A 22,776-nucleotide genomic window follows, 5' to 3' on the forward strand; every position below is an offset into this window, starting at 1 on the left:
GAGGGCATACCTTGTATGATTTCAGTTCTCTTAAATGTACTAAAATGTTTTTATGGCCCAGGATATGACCTGTCTGGGTGAAATTTCCCTGTGCACTGGAACAAAAATGTGTATTCTACTTCCATTGTGTGGAGTCGTCTGGAAGTGTGGATTAGGTCTGTTTGGTTACTTGTGTCCACTTCCACATCTCTGCTGGCTTTCCATGTTCATTTTTCATCTATTCCTGAGAGAAGAGCACAGAAGTCTCCAACTATACCATGGCTTTGTCCACACCTTTCAGTTTCATCAGTTTTTGCCTCATGCATTTGGAAGCTATATTTTAGATACAAAGACTTAAAATTATTGCATCTTTTTTGGCGAAGATCTATTCATCATTATACAATTTCATTTTTTATTTGTATTTCTTTAAGTCTACTTTTTCTGAAATTAATAAAGCCACTCCATTATTTTGTTCATTGTCTACAAGGTATATTTCTTCATCCTTACTTTTTAAAAATAGCTTTATCAAGATATAAGTCACATACCACAAAACCCATGCATTTAAGTTATGAACATTCAGTGTTTCTTTGTAACTTCTTAATGTTGTGCAACTATCTCTACAATCTAACTTTAGAACTTTTTGCCTCCTCCCCACAAAAAATTCACCCCTTCACTTTAATGTATTCATCTTTCTATATTTGACATGAGATTTCTGTAGGCAACATAACAGATGAGTCTTATTTATTTTTATCCAATCTGACAACCTTTCATGAGACCATTTCTATTAATGTGATTATTGATATGGTTAGATTTAGGTATGTGTTAGATAGGTTCTCTAGCGGGACAGAACTAACATGATAGATGAATATATAAAGGGGAGTTTGTTAAGGAGAATTGACTCACACTGTCACAAGGTGAAGTCCCACGATAGGCCATCTGCAAACTGAGGAGCAAGGATGCCAGGTTTGAATCCCAAAACCTCAAAAGTAGGGAAGCCGACAGTGCAGTCTTTAGTCTGTTACCAAACCACTGATATAAGTCCAAGAGTCTAAAAGCTGAAGAACTTGGAGTCCAATGTTCAAAAGAAGGAAGCAGGGCCGGGCACAGTGGCTCATGCCTGTAATCCCAGCACTTTGGGAGGCCGACGTGGGTGGATCACCTGAGGTTGGGAGTTCAAGACCACCTGGCCAACATGGTGAAAACCCATCTCTATTAAAAATACAAAAATTAGCTTGGTGTGGTGGTGCATGCCTGTAATCTCAGCTACTCGGGAGCCTGAGGCAGGAGAATTGCCTGAACCCGGGAGGCGAAGGTTGCAGTGAGCAGAGATAGCGCCATTGTACTTCAGGCTGGGCGACAAGAGCAAAACTCCGTCAAAAAAAAAAAAAAAGGAAGCATCCAGCATGGGAGAAAGATAAAGGAAGGAAGACTCAGCAAGTCAGGTCCTTCCATGTTCTTCCTTCTGCTTTATTCTCGCAGTGCTGGCAGCTGATTAGATGGTACCCACCCAGATCAAGGGAAGATCTGCCTCTCCCGAGTCCACTGACTCAAATGTTAATCTCTTTTGGCAACACCCTCACAAACACACCCAGGATCAATACTTTGCATCCTTCAATCCAATCAAGTTGACACTCAATATTTACCATCACAAGGTATATTAGTTTTATTATGTGTTTTTCTGATTGTCCCTGCTGTTTTCATTCTTCTGTTTCTTTACCATGACTTCTTTCAGATTATTTGGATATTTTTTAAATTCCATTTTACATTACCTATTGGTAAATTAAAATTGTAATATATGCACATCTAATTTCAGTCTACCCTGGTTAACTGTCTTGGTCCCATCACCCTCTATTACCCATCTTTACTTAGCAATTGACCCATGTGCTACATCTATGTACATTGAAACCCCCCAGGCCGTGTTGTAAGTTTTCCTTTCAACAGTCATACAGGGAGAAAATAGTGGGGGAAAAAATCATCTTTTATGTTAACTCAATATTTACAATTTCTGTTGCTCTCCTTCATTTCTGAAATTCTGAGTTTCTTTCTGGTATCAATTTACATCAGCTTAAAGATCTCCCTTTAGCATTTCATTTAGAGTACACCCAAGAAATCTTAGTTTTCTTTAGCTGAGCATGCCATTATTCTGCCTTCGTTCTCTACGTTTTGATTCCCTACTACGATTTGTTTGTGTTTTGTTGTTGCTGTTTTTTTAACTTTCCCAATTCCTCGATAGATGTTTTGCATTTTATACAAAGTTTTAGTTGTAATCAGTGAGAGAATTAGTCTGTAGTGGGCTTACTGGTTTATGTGTTTATCCCACATAAAGTTTTAATGTTATTACAGTCAAATTGATTAATCCTTACCTTTAGGGTTTGTACTTTTGTCATTCTGTTTAAGAAAATCTTTCTTATACAATTTTTTAAGGAAAAAAATTATTTTACTGCTGCCTGCCATAAAGATATTATTCTATTATATTTTTATAAAGTTTAGGTTTGTTTTTTACATTTAGGGATTTAAGCTACCTGGACTTTGTTTTTGAGAATGGTGTGAGTTAGCAATGTAATTTTACATTTTTTTCTGTACAGATAACAATTGTTCCGCACTTTTTACAACATTAGGCCATGCTTCTGGCTTCTTCCTAATACTGAGTATGTCAACTCAGTGACATATAATCAGTCAGTGTAATATAATCATTTGTGTGTGTGTGTGCGCGCCTTCATAGACTTGTGAGCTTATAGAGAGTGCATTAAATGCATCTTAATCACTTTTGAATTCCAAACACAAAGCACTCAATAATTTGCTGGCTCAATGTAATTGTTAACCAGTAGCAGCTCCAGAAGAATTAAGAGAAGCTGACTGATATATTATTCCCTAACTTTATTAGATATTTGAAATTTAATCCCATGTTAAAAATGTATCAATAAACTTGGTAATTAGGATCACAGGCAGTTCTTTCACTGGTTGGAGGGAATTAAAGTGAAGTCACATTTTATACAGTGATTGGCTTCTAAAATTATTTAATTTGAAAGTGACATATGATGAAAATGACCCTGGAACATCTTTACATTACCTATCAAGAATAATATGCAAGGTTTGTAACTCCATTCAGTTATATGCATCCATGTATAAGCAATGCATAAAGCAACTTAAAGCATATAATAATATACATTTAGCATTTTGAATTCCAAGTGAGTGGATTACATAAAATTGAATTTTCAGGCTGGGTGTGGTGGCTTATGTCTGTAATCCTAGCACTTTGGAAGGCCGAGGCAGGCGGATCACCTGTGGTCAAGAGTTTGAGACAAGCCTGGCCAAAATGGAGAAACCCTGTCTCCACTAAAAATACAAAAATTAGCCAGGCGTGGTGGCAGACGCTTGTAATTCCAGCTACTCAGGAGGCTGAGGCAGGAGAATCACTTGAACCCCAGAGGTGGAGTTTTCAGTGAGCCAAGATCACGTCACTGCACTCCAGCCTAGGGGACAAGAGCGAAACTCCGTCTCAAAAAAAAAAAAAAAAAAAAGAAAGAAAAGAAAAAGAATTTTCAAAGGCTCATTCATTAATCAAAAGATGTTTATTGAGGTTCTGCCTGTACTAGGCACAGGTCTAGGCACGTGGAATACTTTGTCTACAAAGCAAACTTGCTTGCCCTCATAGAAGTTAAATTCTAGCATGGAAAAATAAGCAATATTTAAGTAAAATGTGTAATATATAAAAGGAAAAATCACATGGAAAAAAGAAAATGTTGAACAGGGTAAGCAGGGTCAGACTGGAGAGTGGTGAGGAAGAAGGTTGGGCTGAGTTGCAACTGTAAATCAGGGATCAACAAAAGCCTCCCTGAGCAAAGACATGGAAGTCAGGGAGAGACCCGTTCTGACATCAGGGCAGAGTGTTCCAAGCAAAGGGAGCAGCCAAGGCCCTGAGGTAGGAGCATGCCTGCATTGCAAAAAGGCCGGTGTGGCTGCAGTGAGATTACTCTACTTGTCACTAGATGTTCAAGTGGGGTCGAAATTACTTTAAGTGTTAATTCTAGGAAAGAGATACTTTCCAGTTGTGAACTACAGCAAGAGGCTAAATATAAAATACCAATTATGACTATATTATATTACAACTTTCTTTAATCTGTTCAGAGTATAAGTAAAGGTTAAATGTTTGCCTTTTTTTGTAAGAGGAAAATATTAGACATATAGCTCTGTTTCTGCTCAAGATATCAGAGAATTGGAAGAGAGACTTTGGGGAACCTGGGCCCCATATTTTCTGATAATTTTGAAAGCGGAATTCAGGCTAAAAGAATAGAAGGATTTCCATTATGCTGAAATAGAGTCAGCTAACACTGATGAAGGTATGTGTTTTATGACCTCGATAGACCTAGTAGACCTGATTTTTCTCTGATTTTTATGATTGCATTATTATTTGAAACTGTCATTTTGTAATTCTGACTCTGTTTCTAAAACAGATGAGCTGTGATATTGGAAAGAAGTGTCATGCAGTCAATGATATAAAAAGTCTAGGTTTTGAAGCCCAAATGGATTTAAATTAATTTTATACACTTGCAGGTGATTTTTACTGTTTCTGGAAAGGAATATTAATTTAAAATATTTGCTTTTATATTTTGCCTACTTTAGCAGAGTCTTGCCTCTTTTCCTTCCTAATCCTTCCTGACATCTGTTTTTCTTTTCTCTAGCATTTGTACCCACGTTATTTGCTCTGACAGTATCTTAAGGGCAATGTAATTGAGCCCAGAGTCATAGTGGCAGATGCTGTGCCTGCCAAATTCATGCCTTCTTTTTCTTAATCATAAAGCTAAACTACATGTCCCAGTATCCCTTGTGGTTAGGGGTAGTCATCTGACCGAAAATAGCCAATGGAATGAGAACCATAGTGAGGGGCACCACTTGTAAGCATAGCCCATGCAAACCAACCTTGACTATCTTCTATGACCTTTCTCAACCCAAAACTGGATACAGAATCCTCCAAGACTCAGAATCCTCCAAGACTCAGGTTCACTTATGGTGACAAAAAAGGTCATCCACTCATCAGATTCTGGCCTCAATATGAGCAAGAAATATCCTCCTTTTGTGCCAAACCACTGATATTTATGATTTATCTGTTATAGCATCTTGGGTAACATAACTGGGACCTCTTCATCATTTATTTGCTTAATATTTTATTGTTGCTGTTAGGCATGAATATTTGTAGTACCTAAGTTTAACTTCCATTATTCAGTAATCTTTATTCTTTAAGATTTAAGATAACCAAAATCATGCCTCTTAATGTCTTCCAGTGATAGAATTATAGGAATATTGTTAATAAGAAATTATAATACAAAATAATGATCAGTTGGTCCTCCATCAAGCTACCCTTTATACATACTCTCTTTCTCTCTCCCTCTCTCTCTCACACACACACACAGTGTTCTCTATGTGTATATAGTTTGTAACTCCTAAAACTTCTTCAAAAATAAATGAACTTAATTTTGCTGAAGGAAAAAGTGAATTCCCTATAATAAATTGGGCACCCTGAGAAATAGAAATATTTTATTTTATTTTATTTTATTTTTTTAAGTTATGATGTTAATTTAATCCCATTTATAAATACAAACTGATAAAGTCTGGGACTACTCATGTTACAGATCTATAACAAATTATGCATTACCATAGCCCCCGCTCCCTCCCACAATCTCTTAAGCAAAGGGATTAAACTAGGGTATATATTTCTTTTTTTTTTTTTTTTAATTTATTTATTATTATTATACTTTAAGTTGTAGGGTACATGTGCACAACGTGCAGGTTTGTTACATATGTACACTTGTGCCATGTTGGTGTGCTGCACCCATCAACTCATCATTTACATCAGGTATAACTCCCAATGCAATCCCTCCCCCCTCCCCCCTCCCCATGATAGGCCCCGGTGTGTGATGTTCCCCTTCCCGAGTCCAAGTGATCTCATTGTTCAGTTCCCGCCTATGAGTGAGAACATGCGGTGTTTGGTTTTCTGTTCTTGTGATAGTTTGCTAAGAATGATGGTTTCCAGCTGCATCCATGTCCCTACAAAGGACACAAACTCATCCTTTTTTATGGCTGCATAGTATTCCATGGTGTATATGTGCCACATTTTCTTAATCCAATCTGTCACTGATGGACATTTGGGTTGATTCCAAGTCTTTGCTATTGTGAATAGAAATATTTTAATAGGTTCAGAACTCTTGGAGTGCATTTAGTAATGATACAGAAGTGCCTCTCTTACCTCCAGTTCTCAAGTGGGTGACTCTAACAGGTCACTGCATTTTGGAGTTGTTCATTGATCCCATTGATTTGATAATCTGTGCCCCTTTCCAGTTATAGCTGGTGTTTTAAAATCTAGTTGAATTGGGTTCTATTAGAGTCCAGCTTCATAAAATTATTTTCTTCATTCGTATTTAATTTTATTTAAGACTGTTACACACGATTAAATAACATGATTATTTCTGGAAAAAATATTTTGAGAAATTACTAAATGAATAGTTAAACTGTGTCCTGCAAAACAATGTAAATTAAGATACACGCTAATGTAGCAGGTTGGGGAAAATATTCTTCTACTTGACTTCTCTCTCCTCTAAGGCTATGGGTGCCATGCTACCATGATTTTGACCCTTGTTTTCCTCACCCTTATTCCTAGGCGTTACCTCCTTTCCTAGTTATTCACAACTCTATTGTTACTCCAAAGTCTACTGTCAAGTCCTGTACCCACATCTCACAGGGCTTTTCTCTCTCTTGGTTCTATAATAATTATATACACGTAAGCAAAATATGAATACCATTTGTTATACCACTCAACTCAATTGGCCTTTCTTCTTGTTGTATCTTAGTCATCCTTTCAATCCAGATCAAATCACACATCCCAGTGGCCAGACTGCCTTTAAATGTGTTGTTTCTCCCCTGTATTCCAACAGCAGTAATCACATGCAGAAGTTGTTAATCAATTAATGCTATCCTGCCTTGTGAAATTTTTGTACTTACATCTTGTCTAAACATCTTTATTCATATAATTTTTATGCATTTATGTCTTGTTGCTCAATTTGAATGAAAGCCCCTTGATGAAGGTGGTCAGATAGTGTGGATCTGGCTTAGTCCTATAGAACCCACCACAGTTCCTTGCATCTTCATAAAGCTTTGAAGTACATTTATTAATTGATTGACAGGTAAAACTTTTTTGGAAGGCAATGTAATTCATACATATAAAAGTTGACTAAACTCAATTGTACCTGAAATGGCATTTTGACTCTACCACTTTCTAGCCAAGGGACTTTAGGCTTGAAAGGTGACTTTCTGTATCTGTGAAATGAGGCTAATGATATTGAACCTGCATATTTCACACGGTTGTGAGTGTCTACTAGAGTATTAACGTTTGAAAGTGCTTTAAGGGCATAAAATAATATCCTAAAGATGATACTAGAGATGAGCCTTAGAAACCTTGAGAAGGCATCTGTCAGGCAGGGAATTTTAATTCGAATGTACAAACCAGGACGATTGTAGGGAAGAAAAATAGAATTCCAGGGTGTTCCACATATATCTGGTTGGGTTGAAATATAGAGACTGTGTCAGAATGGATGATGACGAGGCTAGAATAATTCAGTGTGGCCAGAAAATACAGAACTTTCTCAAAGCATATGGGCTTGATTCTTTCTTTAGGCTAGGGGAAAGCAGTGGCATTAAAGATTTTTGAGCAAGCAAATTATATAGACAGATTTTTTTTTCTCCCTAAAGAAAGTGGCAGGAGAACAGAGTTCGTACAAAATCCTTATCCTAAATGTCACAAATTAATTATATTGCATGATTTGTAGTAAAATTTTAAGTTTCTATTTTTTAACTTTCAGTTGGTATGAGGAAACATACATTCTCTCATTGGAGTCCATTTTTACTCATAACTATGTGTGGGAGTTGCCAAATGCAAAAAAAAATTGTATTTAAATTATACTAAGTGTATTCCAATATAATGTTATTTATTATAAAAGTAAAGAATAGTTGTTGATTTTTTTTTAGGAAATTAAAGCATCCAGATAAGGTAAAAATTGCAAATCCTCTCTCTTGCTTCCCTCCCTCACTATTGTCCAGATGTAGCTCCTCTTGTTTCCAATAAAACTGAGTTTTAAAGGATATTTTCCCCTTTGTTTAAACCTTAAGCAACAAAGGAAACAAAATTCCAAGAATGAATTTAATTGTATTGCTATATAAATGAACATTTCTGAATTAGGAAGGACCAACTCTTTTAAAAAACCACAAGTGCTGTTTTGACTTTCAGATTTTTTTTTTGGTATTTTAGAAGTGTAGATATATGTAAGCTTTTAATCAAAGACTTTTTAAAAATCACACTTTATGCTATATCTTTAGGATTTATTTAAGTAGACTTTGGTTTTATAGACTGTTTTTTTAAAATTTCTTTTTTGAACATTTTTTATTCTTCTACATCTTGTTAGCACCAAGTAGAAATGGGATTTGCATTTGAAACACTAATATTCACTATTCAGTCAGCCAAGACATTTCCTTCTTTTAATTTCCATAAATGTCAGTAAATGCCTCTTTTCACCTTTGGGTGAATAGTCAATAGAAAAATCAATTCTGTGACAAATGAACAGCAACATGATTTTACATATGAATTATTTAACAAAGACTATTTTTATCCTTGAAGGGAAAGACTTAAGTTAAAAATCAGCAGCAAATTATTAATTTACATTTATTAATACGATCCACAGGAATGCATATCCATAGAAAGTAAAGAAATTTTATAGCGTATGTTTAATTAGTTCATGCCCTAGACCTCATAATTGCCCAATAGGAAATTATTGAAAATTATTAAATATATAAATAAGCTATAAACCTCATTAAGCCTTTAGATCACGTAGTATTTTTGTCCAGGTTGTGAGAGATTTAGTGTTTTATAACGCCTGATAATAAGTGAACTAATTACAAGTGTCTCACTTTAGAGAAAACACTGGCATAACCTCCTTTTTTACATCGCTTTATCAAACTCTGTCTTCTTATCTAATTGATAGCTCCTGGGTGTTGGAGGACACAAGATACTTTACAGTACAAGTACAGAAATGGAAAGTAGATTCATGTCTTGAATGTCTAAATTTCAAATCACCAAGGTTTTCTCAATAACAGAATAAAATCATTTTTTAAAGCCCCGTACTGGGTTGTCGAGTTAGTAATCACCAGTATCTTAAGTAGCATTGTAATTTTCTAAGAATTACCATTGCTATGAAGGAATCTTCTCGTTGAAAATGTAATGAATGGAAGGGAATTTGTTTGAGGGTGAGTATCCCAACCCAGAGGGAAATGCGTCTGCCATGAACTTCTATGTATCTGTTTGCACATTCTAGGAGCTTGAAATGCTTTCCTGGTGTTTGGAGGCAGAGACATTTATTGAATGTAAATGACTTAGCTTTTACCTTACATAATCCTTTCTTAAGAGCAGAAAGGAGAACATAGGGGTGTTAGAGGTTTAACCGAGGCCACATTTTAGGTGGTCTAAACTGACAGGAGCTTGTTTATGAGAAATGCTGGCCTCACCCTAAGTGCTCCAGTAATAGTGCCTTGGCCACCAATGTTTGTGGAATGGATCCCTTTGTCAATTGCTTTGGACGTCAGATTTTCCTAGCTCCCTATAAACTGTGACTTTCCTGTCTCATTACAGAACTGCAAGTGGCCCCCAAACTTTGAAGCTTTCAGCTCTCTTTTGAATGTCAACTTTAAAAATAAAAATTACGGAATAACTAGCAAGCGTCTCATTAGCTTATTCACCAAACAGTTTTGTTTTCAGAGACATTAAACTGTCAGAGAGCCTGTGCACTTTTCTAAATGCCTGGGTTTTGTACCTGTTATAGAACAGTATGATTTTTTCCATGCCATCCCAAAACAATAATTTTGGACATTTTAAGTTTATTTGATCGCTTAACCCTAAGGCACTGTGTTCTTCAGCTACCAGGAGTCTGTGGTGACTGTCCCCCTCTCCTTCAGCAGCTCCACCCACTGGCCATTCAGATCTATTTAGGCATGTTGAATTCACAGCAAGAAACGGGCATGGGACCACCCACACCCTATGTGATTTCAGAGCAGCCGAGCATTTTTAATAAGTTCCCAGAGCTTTCTAGTGTTTGAAAAACCCTTCGCTGAATCTGTGAATGTGAAATACAACTCACGTGTAAGAATGCGTTCAGGGGAAGCCTGGCATTGCTTGAAGGCACTCTCTTATGTTCTATTTCCTGGACTTGATGGAGCTGAGTTGCCCATTTACCCCTAAGATTTTTTTTAAATGGACCCACACATTTAATACTGTGTGATAATGTTGATCCCTTCTCTCAAACATGGGCCATGCATTCATACACTTACTCCATTTAAACTCTCTAAGCAAGTACACTGGATACTTTGTGCTGGGTAGAGATTAATTTACTCACTTTAGGCTCCAAGGACACCACAGTCTTGTGAAGCAGTAACTAATTCTACCCACATGCAATAGATCAACATTACTCCAACTCTTGTAGTATACATGATACTTTTGAAATGAAAGAAAATATCCCCTTGACCCTTAAAGTTTCTTAAATTATTTTACAATGTTAATTAAATGTATAGACATACAGGGTTACAAACAATCTCTTTATTCTTTGAGTTTTCATTTCGGCTATAAAACCAAAGCAAATTGACCACTTGAGTAGAATAAAAGTCTACAAAAGCAAAATAAAAGTAAAATTCACAACATTGATGTTAGGCATGAGATTTTGTTTAGCTGAAATGACACGACTGTTGGAAGCATGTGTGCCGACTATTCTATTCATCAAGTTGCGTCCAGCTTTGTGTATTTTTCCCACCTTATGCCACTGGCTAACCAAGCCCCTACCACTATTTCTATTTGAACTGACAGCCAGCTTTTGAACTTACCCTACTTTGAAATATCACATAGCTTTTCTTGCAAGAAAAAGAAAATGTATTGCATATTAAATCCATCTGCTCTTTTCTCATTAACCTACAACACTATAAATAATATTACTTCTGTCATCCTACTTGTAAATAAAATACAAAGACAGAAAAAATCTCATTGAGTACTAGCTTGAAATGTAGATATTCAAGATGATACAAACCACAATTACTTTAAAAAGGTATCTTGAGTATATAAATGCAAAGACATTTTAAATTGTTGAAGGAATTTGAGGACTCCTGAAAATACAAACCCTCACTTCAGAAGCATTGCATTTAACAACTGTTTAAATAAATCACGAAAATCTCTTTATATTCTTTTTTATCGTATCCCTAAAATTCAAAAAAGCTGTGTTTTCTAATTTTCTTCCTGTAGAACTTTCTTTAGTTTTGAGTCATATATAAATCATAGTTATGTTTTAAATCTAATGTGTTGCTCAGTAGTTTCTGGGTCGCTTTTTAGTAATAAAAGAATGAATTATGTTACATTTATAAAAGGCCATAAATCATGAGAAGTGTGCTTATTTAGCATTATTTAACTGAGTCATCAGGATAGTCATAATTCAGCAGTGTTTAGGGATTTCGTTCGAGTCAAGGAGCTGACCATGGCACAATCATTACAGCTCATATTTAAACGGCCCTCGCTGCTTTTGTGAGGCTTTCTTTTAAGACACCTGCATATGTGACTCATACAATCCACACCAAGTTGTTACAAGGCAGGTAATTTCTTGTGGTCCCACTTTACAGGTGAGGAAGCCAGTGAATGCTTGCTCAGCATCGCACAAGTAGATGGCAAAGTTGAGTTCCATCCCAGGCGTTCCGGCTCCAGAGGCCGGGTTTCTCAGCCACACTGACTGTGCTCAAAATCATCCTCCAATTCCACATGGGTTTGTCATTTCATGTTAGAAAATGAAGTGTAATGTCATTGCTGTCACTTGTCGACTGGAAACCCTTCTCCTTGCCTGTTCTTCTCCCCTTTTCTAACTGGTTAGGTGCCCATCTCATTTCTCAATATTCAGATCAAAGGTTCATTAACTTGTGAAGCCTTCTCAGACTTTCCTCCATAAAACTCCCTTTCCCAAGTAAATGGTTTAATTAAAAAAAATTTTTTTTAAATACACCGCCATTTTGCACTGCTCCATCTCTGTGCCATGTATAACACTTTAAGACACGTGTTTTGTTTCTCTAAAAGCCCTTGAAAAGCAGCACATTTGTCCCATTCATGAGGCAGGGAGCTCCTAGAGCAGAGGCGTACAAGGCAAGCGCGAAGGTTTGCGGATGTGGAGCCCTTTGTACTTTCCCAGTCATAACACTTGCCTTCTGGTTCTAAAAGATAATGACTCTGTGGACAAAGACTATTATAAAAAGTTCCAGAAAAGAAAATAAATAAGTGACTCGTTATCTGAAGTGGTGATATGGGGTGAAGATAATAAATCTTTTAAAGCAATGGAAAATGAGCTTTAAGTTAAAAGATACCACTATGGCATCCTTTATATTGTACAAACAAATCAGGATAAATTATACTCGGTGGGAAGCCAGCTGACTCCAACCTCACACTGCCAGCAGCATCCTTAATCCCTAGAGACACTTTTTCTCTTTCCAAAAAGAACTGGTATCAAAACTAAAGCTTTTGTTACAAAATCACTATTGCTTTTTTAATGATAATATTTAATTTACTGTGAATACCAAATAATGGTAAAGGTAGCCATGAGTGTTTTTGTTGTTACCAATAGGACATCAGGTTTAAATAATGGATAAACATTGATTTACATAATTTTACAGCATTGAACATTTTAAATACTTTGTATTGTTTACATAGTACCGGACTGCCATTTAGATAGCGTTCATGATTGTATTTGTTAGTTATTCTAAAATTTTAAAGTTTTTTCTCTATGAGAAAAGTAATTCTTGTGTTTCAGAATCTAATAAATAAATATAAATAAAGCAGATTAAATATTGTTTAGGAGTACTAGCCTCCTCTTCTGATCTCGTGTTTCTTGGCTTGCAGGTGATAATTTTAAAATGCCCTCTCAGCTAAGTTGAAAGTAGTGACCTATCATACAGTCTTACATAGAATTATAACCTTCATTATAACATAACCTGTGAAAATTATTTGGTTTTATTTTAAATCAAGATAAATAATATAAGATGTTAGCATCTTATTTCTGCCATTCTGGCAATTCTTATATACCTAGTAGATTTTACTCAATAGCTATTAATATCTGTAATAGAAAAGAAGAAAATTTCCATGAAATCCCTCAATAAAGGGGTTTATTCTGAATGTTAATTGGTTATTGCAAACATCAGTCAAATTTTTGCTTATCAAAGAACTATGCAAAGTTCTTGTTTGCTGATTCAAATATGGTGTCCTGTACTCACTACATCATTCAAGAGTCAATACCCTCATTAAGAAAGGGCTTTCAAAAGGTTTATGTACATAAGTTTCACCTTTTATAAGGTACTTGGGAATTCAGATATTTTTAGTAAACACTGAGAAGCTTTGAAAGGGTAAGAGAGCATTTTTTTCCAAAAAGAGAAGCAATGATTCATGGGATTTGGGACATTTTTTTGTCAAAATCCTTCCCGACAAGCCTAATTCAGATGAGCAGCCGCTGAAAGTCACTGTCAGCAGATTGGCACTGCTGCTATGCTTCCATGGAGTGACTCAAAGTTTTAAGTCTGTTCCTATTATGAAGGTTAAGCAGAGGGTCACATCTAGTGTATTTTTGGTCACTATGAAAAACTGCTGAAAAGAGTTTAGGATTTAGAGGAAATCTGGAGTGGATGTATTTTGTGCTTGGTGTAAGCACAGAGTTGTATGGTCTATCAAACACTAGCATCGAGATAAATACAGCATATGCCATAAGGAGATGGAAGAGTAACACCAACTGCTGGGTAGAGATTTGGATTCTGTTTGTTTGTCTAGTTTTTATGCTTTACTTTGTCTTGTTAGGAATTAGTCTCTATTTTTATATCCTTTTCTCTACAGTTCATGCATATTTTTAGATTAATTGGATATTTATTATTTCACTGTTATATTAACTTTGATTAAATATTACATTATTCTTTTAATAGTTTCACAAAAGGAGAAAACATGCATCCTTGACTCATTGCTTCCTAACAGATTTGATCACTTTGACCACTTTTCTAATACTGCTAGAACCGTAAGACCTCGAAACTCTACTTAATCCCAATAACAAGGTTTTGCAGTTATTGATGGCAGGCACTTGTGTTATTCATGTAATTTAAAGTCTATAAGACATTCCAAGCATATAATTTATATTTACCCATGGGTTTACTAATTCCAGTGTTGTTAATTCCCTCTTACATTTCCATTTATTTTTCCCCATCTGGAATCATCTTCTTTTACCAAAAAAAAAAAAAAATCTTACCTATTTCTTTCTATTAATATGAGGGTTTGATGACAAATTCCCTCATTATCTTTTGTCCAAAAACATCTTTATTTCACTTTTTTTAAAAAAATGTCTTTTATTTCCATCAGTTTTTGGTGAGCAGGTGGTATGTGGTTACACGAGTAAGTTCTTTAGTAGTGATTTGTGAGATTTTGATGCACCCAACACCCAAGCAGTATACACTGAATCTGATTTGTAGCCTTTTATCAGTCATGCCCTTCAACCCTTTCCTTCCAGTCCCAAAGTCCATTCTGTCATTCTTGTGCCTTTGCAACCTCATAGCTTAGCTCCCACTTATAAGTGAGAACATACAATGTTTGGTTTCCCATTCCTGATTTAGTTCACTTAGAACAATAGTCTCCAATCCCATCCAAGTTGCTGCAAATGCCATTAATTCATTACTTTATATGGCAGAATAGTATTCCATCATATACACACACACACACCCCATATATATCTATATATCATATATATGATCATACATATCATATACGGGGTGTGTGTGTGTATATATATCATATATACCATCATATACCACAGTTTCCTTATCCACTCATTGATTGATGGGCATTTAGGCTGGCTCCACATTTTTGCAATTGTGAATTGTGCTGCTATCAACATGCATGTGCATGTATTTTTTTCATATAATGACTTATTTTCCTCTGGGTAGATACTCAGCAGTGGGATTGCTGGGTCAAATGGTAATTCTACTTTTAGCTCCTTATGGAATTTCCATGCTGTTTTCCATAGTGGTTTTACTGATTTACATACCCACCAGCAGTGTAGAAGAGTTCCCTTTTCACTGCATCTACACCAACATTTATTATTTTTTGATTTTTTGATACTGGCCATTCTTGTGGGAGTAAAGTGGTACCACATTGTGGTTTTGATTTGCATTTCCCTCACCATTAGTGATGTGGAGCATTTTTTTCACATGTTTGTTGGGCATTTGTATATCATCGTTTCCCTCACCATAGGTGATGTGGAACATTTTTTCATATGTTTGTGGGGCATTTGTGTATCTTGGTTTCCCTCACCATTAGTGATGTTGAACATTTTTTCATATGTTTGTTGGGTAAATCTTCGTTTCTCTCACCATTAGTGACGTGGAGCATTTTTTCATATGTTTGTGGGGCATTTGTAAATCTTCATTTCCCTCACCATAGAGGATGTGGAGCATTTTTTTCAGATGTTTGTTGGGCATTTGTGTATCTTCGTTTCCCTCACCGTTAGTGATGTGGAGCATTTTTCATATGTTTGTTGGGCATTTGTAAATCTTCTTTTGAGAATTATCTACTCATGTCCTTAGCCCACTTTGAAAGTAATTAATAGATGATGTGAACAAATGGAAGCACATCCCATGCTCTTTGATGGGTAGAATCAATATTGTGAAAATGACCATACTGCCAAAAGCAATCGACAAATTTAATGTGATTCCTGTCAGGATACCACTGTCATTCTTCACAGAACTAGAAAAAAGCAATCCTAAAATTCATATGGAACCAAAAACCCACATAGCCAAAGCAAGACTAAGCAACAAGAAAAAATCTGGAGGCGTTACGTTATCTGATTTCAAACTATACTATAAAGCCATCCATAGTCAAACAACATGGTAGTAGTATAAAATAGACAGACCAATGGAACAGAATAGAGAACCCAGAAATACACCCAAATACTTAACAGCCCACTTATCTTCAACAATGCAAACAAAAAAATAAAGTGGGGAAAGGACACCCTATTCAACAAACAGTGCTGGGATAACTGGCAGACCACATGTAGGAGAATGAAACTGGATCCTCATCTCTTACCTTATTCAAAAATCAACTCCAGATAGATCAAGGACTTAAATCTAAGACCTGAAATTATAAAAATTCTAAAAGATAACATCGGAAAAACTCTTCTAGACATTGGCTTAGGCAAAGACTTTATGACCAGGAACCCAAAAACACATACAATAAAAACAAAGACAAATAGGTGGGATTTAATTAAACTAAAGAACTTTTGTATGGCGAAAGGAACAGTTAGCAGCATAAACAGACAACCCACAGTGTGGGAGAAAATCTTCACAATCTATACATCTGACAAAGAACAAATATTCAGAATCTACAAGGAGCTCAAACAAATTAACAAGAAAAAAAAATCTTATCACCTTCATTTTTGAGGGGTATTTTTCATTCAGTGTAGAATTTTATGTTGACATTTTTTTTTTCTCAGTAATTTAACCAGGAACGTGTTGGCTTCTGGCTTCCAGTGTTTCCATGAAGACATCAGCTTTCACTCTTACTGTAGTTCCTCGCTGGGCTGTGTTGGAGAATCAGTCTGCCCTTGGTTGTCTCCTAATCCTCAGGCTTAATCCTCCTGTGCCTTTCATTGAGAGGTCTTTGTTCCTTAGCACTGAAAGATGACAGCAGCTAGCCCTGTGTTTCAGAGCTCCCAGCCTGGCTCTGCAAACTTGTGCCCCACACAATTTCAAAATCCAGAGAAGGTTTTAAGATGAGACTGGCCACATGCTGGAGGCCATCATCAACCTTGCCAGGTTCTACTTCTGAAGCACCTCTGTCATTGTAGGAGATTTCATTCTGCTTTTTATAAACTTTGCCTAGGACACCCGTCACCCATGCAGGTGAACAGCTAAACGAGTGTCCCTTGTGAACAGCCATAGACGATGGTTATGCATTTGAGGATCTACAAGTTTCCAATTTGTTTCTTTAGTTCCATGCAACTCCAAAATACTATGTGGTTTCTCTTTCTTCCAGTAAAAACTCTCTGGATCTGGGGAAATGCTCAGAATTGGCAAATGTCCCTGGGGGGCGGGGAGAAGCAGCTGGTAATTATCAGTTCACCTCAAAAAGCTTCACTCCATCTGGAATTCTCTCCTTTTGTCAGAATTTCCTGATGTTTTAGAAAAATGACTCTTTTTTGAAATTTTTACAATGGGAACAATAATTTGCTACAGCTATCTGGAAGTGGACGTTCCTCAGATTTTTCCTTAATAAATGAATATGAAGTTGTGTCATTTAGGAAAGATGGTGTCTCAAGAAAGCTTGGGGAAAATAATCAGTTGACATGGTAGCGATATTCTTCCATCAGCTAAATGTTGTTTCCTAATCTGGTGACATTGTTTTCCGAGATCACTACTGTATGCTAAGTGTGTGCCAAGGAACATAAATATGAATGTTCCATGTCCGCACTGAGACTGAAGGGAATGTAACCAGCACAGCACACACTGGTGGAGGATGACGGAGGAGCTGGCACACACTCCTGGACAAACATAGAGAGATGACTGTGGTCCCATTCAGAAAAAGAAGGGAAGAGGAACGTGGGACAGAGGACTCTAATCCTTAGCCTGTATCAGATCCTAGACCACAATAGTTGGGTTAAGCAAAGTAGACTCACAGCTAAAAGCATATCTTCTTTTGAGAATTGTCTACTCCTGTCCTTAGCCCACTTTGAAAGAAATTATAGATGATGCCAACAAATGGAAACACATGGACTCTTGGGCCAGGCTGCCAGGATCTGTCATTTTCCATGTGGCTTTGGGCAGATTACCTGTCTGCCCTGTTCCTGTTTCCTCATCTGCAAAATAGGAGTACCCACTTTACAGGGCTCTTAAGAACTGACGAGTTAATGCCTGGAAGGTGCTTAGGAAAGCACCTAGCACATGTGTAGCCAAAGTGTTCACTAAATAACCTGATTTCATGCTAGCTCCCACCACCCTGTCTTGGCTCCCTCCGCTGAGAGTAGAAGCAATCTGCCCAACAGAATTTCTCATTTCCAGGTCATTCTGATGCATCCCTAAAGACTTAAAAAAAAAAAAAAAATTCCTCCTAAGGGGCCCACTATGCTCTGCAACTCACTCTCTGTTATGTCTAGAAATTGCTTTAGGGACTGAGTAACCATAGTCCTCTTTTCTACGCTGAAGCTCTTCTTTCCTCTGGTTGTCTGTCAATTCAACTGAGGAGGCTCCTTTTACTAATAACCAGCTCCAGAACTCTAGTTACAGACTCGGAATATGGGTTTGACCTTCGTGCTCCTTGAAACATTGTCTCCTTGATCCCAGCCTTTAAAATCCTCTTTCTTGGGGAAACAGTAGGCTCAGGTGTTGGTGTTAGAATTGGGTCTGGAACACTCACTCCCTTTGCTGCTTTCAAGTGACTGTTTTCTACGTAAGTGCATAACCACTTGTGTTCTGTTTTATTTTCTCTCATTTTAATGGAGAGGATTGTGATGAGATAGAAGAAGTGCTGGAATAAAGTAGTTGGTGCTTTGGAGGTAGGATGAGTCATCTCATTTCCTCTGAATTCTCCCCAGTATTCCCATTTGGATTTCCAGAATCTCATTTTAAAAAAAAGAAAAAACCAGTATACTTCCTTAGAATTGCCAGAAACATTGATAGCTGCAATGTCCAGCTGCTACAGACTCCTGGCAGCTGGCAGAAGAAGGGTGACCACAGCTACATAGCCAGCTTGTCTTGTGCCCTAGCTGAAGTCAGGGTAAGCTTGGTCTGCAGGGTGTCTCTCTTCAGGGGCCATAGTGATGCAAGATGATGTAGCCAATACAGTTACATGTTTTGATGCTTCCCTGCAAAGGCCCATAATGTTCCCATCTTTGAGGGCTCAGAGTCTGAGAGAGTACACAGTTGCTAATTTAGCTCATTGCTTTGTCTCACTGCCACCAAATAGAGCAGGCAGGTAGATACCCCAAAGAGGCTTCAAATATTCTCAAGCACAGCTAGCCTGCCTTGAATGAGCTCATTGGATATTTTAGTGACTGCCTTTTGTAACACCTAATGCTTGAAAACATTTTCTACATGAGTGTGGTGTTATTCTGTATTGTCTATGTATGGGCCCCCATGAGTAGGGGTCCATCTTTGGGTCCATGCCTTATGGTCGGAAGTGAGGTCATGTAACCCTAATAGTCATGTTTGACTATTAACTATGTGGACAGATGGAGGAGCAGCTCCGAGGATGGAGGGAAGCTTGAGGAAGCTCTGTTAATAGGAGAACATCTATTATGGATAGAAATTAAATGAAGAGAAAGTACAAGTTGCCATAGGAATGAACACAATAATCGAGGGCATAGGTCAAGCAGACATTTCATTCTTTCTTGCAGCCTCTGGAGGTGCAGCTCACATTAACACGCTACCTAGTTCCCAGTCTTTTGTTGCAGTCATCGCCTTAACTCAGCAATTCATAGCCTCCCTAGCCCAGTGCTGTTTCCAGAGGCAGCAGTGCATGGAGACTGAGGAAAGAGGCTGCCTCTTTCAGCGCCAGCCCTGCCCCTTTGTATCCAGGTGTTGCTATGACACTTCGTACTCATTCACAATATTTGGTGCTGCCTGTTTTTTCTCCCCCTCTTCCTCCCACAGGTAATCCATCAGCTGAGGCTCTCAGAGAATGAAAGTGTGGCCCTGCAGGAACTCTTGGACTGGAGGAGAAAGCTCTGTGAGGAAGGACAAGACTGGCAGCAGATCCTGCACCACGCTGAGCCCAGGGTGCCTCCCCCACCACCTTGTAAGAAGCCCAGTCTTCTGAAGAAGCCGGAAGGGGCCTCCTGCAACAGGCTGCCGTCTGAGCTCTGGGACACCACCATTTGATGCAGCCTGAACTGCAGACTCACAAAATAGAACTACCTACTGATTCCAGGCTACAACAACAGAAGGCTGCCTTCTGACACACGCTGGGTCTTCCCTCCACGCATTTAGACAAAAAAAGCACAGGACACAGACACTAAATATATGAGATCCCGTGTGTGTGTGTGTGCGCGCGTGTGTGCGTGTGTGTGTGTGTTCTTTCTTATCCGTCTCGTGGTGATACACTCTGATTTTCAGGCTCCTCATTTATGGCTCTGTGCTACCCCTAGGTAGCGAGAGAGAGGCTGGGAAAAGGGTGGATGTGGCCAGAGAGGGAGAGTAGCAGAGGAAAGGAGCAATCCATGCACACCCTGTACAGTTGGTTTTCTACGGTTCAACAGTCTGTTTATGGTACTTCCAATGGTTTTATTATAATACAGTATACGGGACATATATTTTATTTCTTTGTAGGTATTTGTGTTTTATTGGTATTGTAAACCTGATAATTATTTACATGTTTATTACTGTAATTTTATAACTTTACGCAATTGGTGGTGCTTCCTTTCTTCAAAATACAGATTTTAAAAAATAATTTCTAGATTATTTTTTTTCCTCCACAGTCCTTTTTTTTAACCTAACGCACCTGAAATCTTGAAACTACATTGTTGTTTTAGCTTCGCCAGTGTCACCCCTTGCAAAACTATGAATTGAGTCCCACGTGTTGGGTGTTACTCATGGATGAGGAGGCTGTTCTTTCCTATGCCCTGTATTTCTGGATAAGTGGATTGTGCACCCTTTAGTTCAATTTCACCTCCCGACTTTAGCATAGATCACAGGAAATCACATGGCACTTGGTTAAACACGTATGGCTTCAAATCCATAGCTGGTGGTGTAAAATGGTCATATTCATTCAAAGGTCTACACAGTACAAAGGAGCACGCTGCCACGTACTGTTTTGAGCAGTAGGGACTGCATCGCACAACGTTCGTCCCCCAGGACTTCCACTGCATGATTCCCTCGCTGTATATCCTCAACCCTCCCATAATGCAAGGCCTTGTTCATTGATGTGCTTTCGTTGGCTGTGGGAAGTTCTGAGCAGTGGCTCCAGACCACCTTGTCTTGCTACTTGGAACTTTTTATTCATACCAGCCTTTGAAAAGTTACTGTGCCAATAAAGAGGTACAACTGTGTTCTTCTATTGCTTTTGTTGTTGTTATTATTGTCTCCCATTAAGTCTTGTGTTTTCTGGTCAGAGAAGTAGGGACAATGAAGTCATCTCACCCAGACTCCCTTAATGTGGGGGCCATAGCATTGTGCAAACTTTAGACACCAATGATGTGTTTTACAATACAGGCTTTATGATGATTCCGGTATGGTGAGACCAACAGGTCCAGAAGGGAGTCCCGTTGAAAAGACGGCTTGTTATCCTCAGAAATCCCAGAGAAGGGGGCACATAGTACCATCAGAGGGCCACACCAAGGTCAGCCAGGAAGCAGAGGGCATGGGGGATCCCTTTATTTTAGTCTGCACAACACTGGGAAAAGACAAAGCAGGCATAGAACTGGCTGCTTTGAGAAATGTCGGTGGGTTCTGGGGTGCGGGAACCCCCCCTGCCTGTCTGGGACCTGGCCTTGAGGTGATTAGGGTGGGCAGAGAGTGGCCTGGAATGACAGCCCTATGAGAACCCCCAGGGGAGACTTACTAGCGATGTGGGCTCTAGATTGATTGCCTTGTCTTTGAAAATCATGTTCTGGGGTGAGTCATCACTATCTTTTGGACATGGCTAACCCTGGGAAGGGCAGTTCCTCCAAGGTCAGCAGGGCCCCAGATGCCAAAGCATCGGAACACAGCAAATAAAAGCACATGGTCAATATATAGTTACTGCAACGTTACTGCAGCCACCCAACGAAGACAAGGAAGTGTTCTGCCTGACCTCCAGCCTGATGACAGCCGAGCCCCACTCCCTGGCTATTTCTCTCTCAACTTTGTCCCTTCTGACTTCCAACCCCAGCCAAGAAGCAATGGAAGAAGCCAACTTTCCCTTGATACATGACTTCTTGGGCCGTGCTATGGAAATAGTAGGCACTTAAGGATCTTGCTTGATTGAAAACTTTGAATTGCATTCTCCTCCCCACAGTATATTCGGGCCAGGGTGAAAAATAAACTGCTCAAGCATTGCACATTGCAAGAACTTGCTTTAAATGTTCACTGAGCATTGTGGTGACTGTGTGAGGTGCTCAGCCCATATGATTCCTAAACTGGCTATTTTGGTTAGGGCTGCTGTAAGAAATTGCCATCGGCAGGGCAGCTTCAACAACAAGCATGTATTCCCACAGTTCTGAAGCCTGGAAAGTCCAAGATTAAAGTTTCTGCAGATCCCGTGTCTGGTGAGGGCTTGCTTCCTGGATTGCAGATGGCCATCTTCTCATCGTACCCTCGCATGTTCAGAGAGGAAGGGGAGGAAGCACCCTCTCTGGTGTCTCTTCTTACAAGGGCGTGAATTCCATCACGAGGACTCTGCCCTCATGACCTAATCATATCCCAAAGACCCTGCCTCCAAATTCCATCATACTGGGGATCAGGGTTTCAACATCGGAATTCTGAGAGGACATAATTCAGTCCACAGCACTGACATATGCCTGCAAGGTAATCTTTATCATTTTTGTATTGATACTGAAATTGAAACTTACAGCTTTAAGTAGCCCATCAGAATATAAACTCTCATCTTTATGATTCCAATGCCCATGCCATTTTAATTTGATACACAGAAATTGCCAACTTACTGTATCAAAATATATCTGAAATGAGGACGCATGACCATTGCAGGGAGACCTTACATGAAATAAGCAAGTCACAAGCCAC

At 38.3% G+C, this 22,776-nt stretch overlaps 1 protein-coding gene across 4 annotated transcripts in view; it reads left to right on the top strand.

Moving 5' to 3' along the window:
* Positions 1-21,113, top strand: part of MYO16 (myosin XVI) — a 702,722-nt gene extending 681,609 nt beyond the window's left edge. For all 4 annotated transcript variants that reach the window (XM_073014491.1, XM_073014490.1, XM_007960876.3 and 1 more), the window contains exon 35: positions 19,711-21,113. In XM_073014491.1, the coding sequence (XP_072870592.1) occupies positions 19,711-19,938 (228 nt within the window). In that variant the 3' untranslated portion in view covers positions 19,939-21,113. The remainder of the gene's footprint in view (positions 1-19,710) is intronic.
* The last annotated feature ends 1,663 nt before the right edge of the window (positions 21,114-22,776 follow it).

The sequence above is a fragment of the Chlorocebus sabaeus genome, chromosome 3, assembly GCF_047675955.1.
Source record: "Chlorocebus sabaeus isolate Y175 chromosome 3, mChlSab1.0.hap1, whole genome shotgun sequence".
Taxonomy (NCBI): domain Eukaryota; kingdom Metazoa; phylum Chordata; class Mammalia; order Primates; family Cercopithecidae; genus Chlorocebus; species Chlorocebus sabaeus.